We start from the raw sequence: 6,000 nt of genomic DNA, 5'->3' as shown, positions 1-6,000 counted from the left end.
GGGATGGATTGACACGTGACTTGCACCCGCACACCGTGGCCGGCTGGTGCAAGCCAGAGGCTGCGAATGCAAATACAAACAACAACAACAACAACAACACACCAGCGAATAATTTCGCTACGCACGCGCCCGCTTGCTCGCTGCTCTGCCCCGCACCGCGCAAAAGGCAAGGGAGGGTTGCAATGCCCCGGGAAGCAGCGCGTGCAGCCCCGGGCCCTTGGCGCGCGCCGGAGCCGAGCTGCCTGCAGCTGGCCTGAATCTGCTCGCTGCTGTTGCTCCCTCGCCACCCCCCTCCCCGCCGCCACCGGGTTTCCCGGCTTTGCAATCCTATTGCACATTCTGTCCTGGCGGCGGCGCCCCACTTTGCAGCTAGCCAAGCCGGCGGAGCGCGGAGGCAGCGAACATGGCGACAGGGAGAAGCCGCGCCGGGGAGCCGCGCTCTCCGCTCCGGGAAACGGCCCCCCGGCTGGCGATGCCGCCGCGTCTCGCCCTCCTCCTCCTCTTCCTGCTCTCCGCCTGCAGCCTCCGGCCGGCCGAGTCCACCGACAAGACCTTGCGGCTGCACGCCGCTTACACATCCCGAGCCCAGGACCGGGGCTTCGAGGTGCTGCGGGCGAGGAGTCCCGATGGCACAGTCAGGCAGCCGGCGCCGGGCGAGATGCTGCGGAACAAGCGGAGCGCCGCCGCTGCCCAGCAGCAGGAATCCATGAAGGTGTACGGACAGGTGAGCGGGCACCTTTGGGGCCACCTTCTGGCACCCCTCCATCGCCTTGTCTCGCAAGGCTCCCCCCGATTTGGCAAGCCAGCCAGCCAGCCAGCATCGCGCGGAATTTGGAGCGGGGAGGGGGCGCGCGCTCTGCTTCCAGGTCCTTGCGTTTTCTTTGCAACATCCTCCACTCACCCCCTTTGCAAAAGGAGCTTTTGTTATTGCCCCCCCCCTTTGCGCGGCGCTGTCTGGTTGGAATGCACGCAGTTCTCAGTCCAATGTTCCTTCGTTCACCGCCGCCTTTGAGCCACGCGCGGTTTTAAATTGGGTAGTGGGCGCCCTTCACTTCGCCCTGCCTCTTCCTCCCCCCACCATCATACTCCGCATCCCCCTCCCTAAATGGATCAGGGGCTCTGGGCTTCCTGGCTCTTAGGCGATCTCTCTCTTTCCTTTTTTGTTGTTGGGGGGGGGGGGAGGTTTGCGACTCAGGTGACTCGCAGGTCCAGTTGCAAAGGTGGTTGGTGGTTGTTGTTGTATCACACGCGTAACTGGTGGGAATCGAACTGTAAATATATCTTCTTTGGAATCGTTCAGTGTCAGATGCAAACAATGCAGTGCGGGGAACGGATAGCTGCAGCAGCTTCTCAGCCGCTGCTCGGGCAGGAGGCCAGTTTTGGGCAACCTTGGATCACACTGTCATTTTTATTTTTATTTTTTTGCTCATCTTGCAACCTCCCTCCCAAAAGTTTAAAAGCATCCGACTGGGATTCAGGTTGCCACTGTTGTTTTTCCTTTCCCCTTTTTGCTCTGGAAAAAAAATGGCAAGGAATTGGTGCAACTCAGGTTAGCTTTGCAAATTAGTTAACTAGTCCAACATTGTGACATAGCCCTTTTTGTTTGTTTATGGTCTTTGGAAGGAAGGAAAGAAATATATCCAACTTTTGCAAGACCTCCTTTCATGGTCACCTGATGGCAGTTCTTCCTCACCATAGGCGAGCAACTGTTTACCTTTCACCTTTTTGTCACAGGCTTCTCTTTCTGAGATCCATCCAAACTAGAGGTTTAATTCTCATCTTAAGTTCTGGCGCAGCTTAATTGGCACATCCCCCCTGGGAACAAGAGAAACACACCTGTGACTTAACTTAAGACAGTTGTCTCAGGTGTGGGTCTGAAACACCTTGCTGTTGCTTATGCATGTAAGCAGGGGGGAAGTTACTTCAGGAGAAAAAAGCCCTGGGGTATCAATTTCTGGATTTTGATTGTTCAAACATCTTATTGTTTTGCCTGTTTGCAAACCTGAGATGGCAGTAGGCATCTCATACTGAGTCCTTTCGGAGAAAACAAGTCTTTTTTCTCCCCCCCCCCTTTTTTTGCTTTTGAGTTTTCCTTTCTCCTCTTCCCTCCAAATCCCCTTTCCTTTTGTGTTGTGTTTTTGGTTGTAAGCCTTGAGAGTGGGGACCATTTTTATCACATTGGTAAACTGTTCTGGGAACCTCCCTCCCCCAGCTGAAGAACAGGATAAAAGACTTTAAATCAATAAATAAAAATAACAGACCCTCTTCGAATGATTTACCGCAGGGGAAGGTGTGTAAGAGGATAATACCACATTCCTCTGAACATGAAATCTCTCAAATGCATCAAGTTGCATACCTGATAATAAGCAGGTGCAGGTTGTGTGTTTGATCACTTTAGGCCGGAGAGTAATGGTAGGTTTCTGGGGTACCAAATAGTCTCCAGCAATTGTTGGACTACAACTCCCATCATCCCTAGCTAGCAGGACCAGTCATCAGGGATGATGGGAATTGTAGTCCCAAAACAGTTGGAAACCCAAATTTGGGAAACACTGATAGAGGCTTTTCATCTGGCCTCAACCTCTGATCCCAAGGTATAACCCCCTGCCCTGCTCCAAATCATGCACACAAGAATATGGGAAGCTGCCTTAGTTCATGTCTGACATCCACCTAGCTCAGCACTAACAGGCAGCAGCTGTTCAGGGTTTGCGGCTTGAGAACCTAACTGGAGATGGCGAGGATTGAACCTGGAACCTTCTGCATGCAAGGCAGATGTCCTACCACTGAGCTAGGGCCCTTTCCACATGGGAAGCTGCCTAACACCGTGTCAGACGGTTGGGTCCATCTAGCCCATTATTGTCTACACTGATTGGCAGCAGCTCTCTGGGGCTTCAGACAGGCCTTCCTCCCAGTCCTGATCCTGGGACCTTCTGCAAGCAAAGCAGATGATCTGCCTCTGACCTATGGCCCGTCCCCTAAAAACACACGGTTCTATGCCTTGAACACTTCCACCCAAGCTGAGATGCAGTCAAGGGACTCCTTAATTTCCTCTTCTGCATCGTTAACACAGCATGGGATTCCTGCCTTGCAGGGGGTTGGACTAGATGACCCTTGGGGGTACCTTCCAACTCTACAATTCTGTGATATTCTCTCTCTCTCTCTCTCTCTGTCTGTCTCACGAACAAGACACAGGGAAATGGTACTGAGCAGCTGAGTTCCGAAGGCCTGTCTTGCTGTTCTGGGAAATGAGGTTAAGAAGCCTATAATTTCTTTATTACACGACAACCCTGCATGGTAGGTCAGGCTGAAAGACAGTGAGCAGCGGCCTCCAACATCACCCAGTGAGTTTCACAGCTGAGTGGGATTTTGATCCCTGATCTCTCAAGTCTGTGCCTGCTTCTGCAACCGCTATACCTCAATTGGTGGAGCCATGGTTTGCTGGCCGGTGCCTCACCCTATTCTGTATGGCCTGTTAAAAACTGCCAGGGCAGAGCATGGGTGGGGAACTTCCAGCCCTGGGCCCCCAATATGGTCCTCCAAACCTCTCCATCTGGCCCTCTGGACTCTCCACATCTGTCCACAGCCACAGCCATCAGTTGCCTTGCTTTGCGCCTTCCTTGAGGCTTCTTGCCTGGCTGGACTTTGTCCTTTAACTCTGATCATGCCTCTTGCTTGCCTGCTGGAAGGGCAGAGGAGAAGGTGTGTGTGTGTGTGTGTGTGTGTGTGTGTGTGTGTGTGTGTGTAGAAACTACTTCACTGTAAAAGAAAAAAATCTTTTCTCCGGCCCTGTATTGGAGGAATGTGTAGTTTTCCCCCCCCCCAGTGAATTAGAGGACTCACATTTAATTTTAGTCCCGATGGGAGGGAGGGAGGGAGGGTGTTGGACTTGTACGAAGTGTTAGAAAGGAGAAGGGTTAGAATACCCTTGTGGAAAGACTGTTCTTATCCGTGCTGAAATCAAAGAGTTACTTGCATTTCTAACAGCCTGCCCGATCCGTTTTCAGAAATGGCAACCACTATTTTTAGGCGATACAGAAAAGGAGCATTCAGAGCACAGCTATGCTTCCTTAAAGGCGTTCCCAGACTTTATCCAAATTGTGCTTATTTGGCTCTTCCCCATTAAAAAAAATGGCCTTTTGTTGATGACGTGTGTCCACATGTTGGGCTAGTTTGCATTTATATTCCTTCTTTCCACCTAGTTTCACAGATCTTATATATATAAACAGAAACTGGAAGAAGAAGTGACCCCCACTGTGAACTATGGAGTATACCATAAAGAGGTTTATTTATCCAACACATTTCAACTCCTGCTGGACTTTTTCCAGAGAAATTCAGAAAACTGATTCAAAATATATAGGTGCTACCTCTTCTCTTTCTTATGCTACTTTATTTCATTTGCCTACAGCAATCGAATGGTTTCAGTTTTTGCTTTTGCTTTCACTTCCTTTTGGGGGTTCCTGTTTTCTTTGCATACAGTATTTTATTTTTAAAGTAGCCCTGTAAAAAAATAGGGAAATGTAGCCAGATCAAGAGGACAGCAACAACTCACTTCCAATAGCAGAGGGGATAGTGGTTCAGAAAGGTATTCAGGCCAAAGATGCTTTGTAACAGAGAAGTTTTCACTTGTTGTTTTAAATGCCGCTGAGTGAAATCTCCTGGGGCAGGGAGTTCCACAGGGGCACTTCAGTGGAAAAGGCCCACTCTCATATACCCACCTACTGTGACACACATAATGGTGGAATATAGAACAGACCCCAGTCTGATTTTAAATCATTACATATATGGTTTTCTGATTTTAAAACATTATATGGTTGTTGTTGTTTTTTAAAAAAATTGTTTGGTTTTATAGATGATTGTTCTAAAGCGCTCTGATTTTTCTTTTTCTGTGTAAACCAAGGTTTGCAAGCCAACAGCAACAAACTATGGATTTAAGCTGTGCTTTGTTGCCAATGAACAAACCACAGTTAAGCCTTCCCATGGGATCTTGAATTGTAAGCTAGGGTTGTCATCACAGTATACTGAACCATGGTTTATTAAACAATGGCTTAGCATTATGTGCGAACCTTTCCCAGTAGCTTAACTGTGGTTTGTTTATTGGCAAGAAAGTGTAGCTTAAATCCATAGTTTATTGCTGTTGGCTTGCAAACCTTGGCTTGCTTGAACTATGGTTTGGCATTCTGTGTGAATCTAGCACACTTCCTTAACCATGGTGTATTTGACTGCTCACTCCAGATCCTCATCAGGCTACAAAGACAAGGTCAGTTCGGGTGACAGTGAGTGGGGGAGCAGGCATGAGCCCCCTCTACTGATTGTCCAAGACTGGCACTCTTGGAGCACTATTTCCCCCTGCAAGATCAGCATCGTCCAAGAGCCTTGGTGATCCAGCTTGCTAGAGGCTTCACAACCCCACCTACCATTTTTACAGTCCCGGGTAGGCAGCAAAATCAAGAAGTAGGGTGGCTGGATAACTAGGAACATGGGAAGAAACAGTCTTCGTCCCATCAAGCACATCATGAATTTGCCTACATCTACTCTAGATGTTAGGGACGTGGGTGGCGCTGTGGGTTAAACCACAGAGCCTAGGGCTTGCCGATCAGAAGGTCGGCGGTTCAAATCCCTGCGACGGGGTGATCTCCCATTGCTTGGTCCCAGCTCCTGCCAACCTAGCAGTTCGAAAGCACATCAAAGTGCAAGTAGATAAATAGGTACCACTACAGCGGGAAGGTAAACGGCGTTTCTGTGCGCTGCTCTGGTTTGCCAGAAGCGGCTTTGTCATGCTGGCCACATGACCTGGAAGCTGTATGCCAGCTCCCTCGGCCAATAGAGTGAGATGAGTGCCGCAACCCCAGAGTCGGTCATGACTGGACCTAATGGTCAGGGGTCCCTTTACCTTTACTCTAGATGTTGCTGGACTGCAACTCCCATCAGCTCCAGCAAGCATGGCTGATGCGTAGGGATGATGGGAGTTGTAGTTCAGAAACGGGAGAGCCAAAGATTTCTTGT

At 49.7% G+C, this 6,000-nt stretch overlaps 1 protein-coding gene across 1 annotated transcript in view; it reads left to right on the top strand.

Moving 5' to 3' along the window:
- Positions 1-321: 321 nt before the first annotated feature.
- SORL1 (sortilin related receptor 1) overlaps positions 322-6,000 on the top strand; it is a 113,923-nt gene continuing 108,244 nt past the window's right edge. Inside the window, 1 exon segment of the mRNA XM_035139112.2 lies at positions 322-724. Within this exon segment, the coding sequence (XP_034995003.2) occupies positions 404-724 (321 nt within the window). The 5' untranslated portion in view covers positions 322-403.

The sequence above is a fragment of the Zootoca vivipara genome, chromosome 15 (assembly GCF_963506605.1).
Source record: "Zootoca vivipara chromosome 15, rZooViv1.1, whole genome shotgun sequence".
Classification (NCBI taxonomy): domain Eukaryota; kingdom Metazoa; phylum Chordata; class Lepidosauria; order Squamata; family Lacertidae; genus Zootoca; species Zootoca vivipara.
Note: the sequence above shows the minus strand (reverse complement) of the source record. Positions and strands in the feature narration are given on the sequence as shown.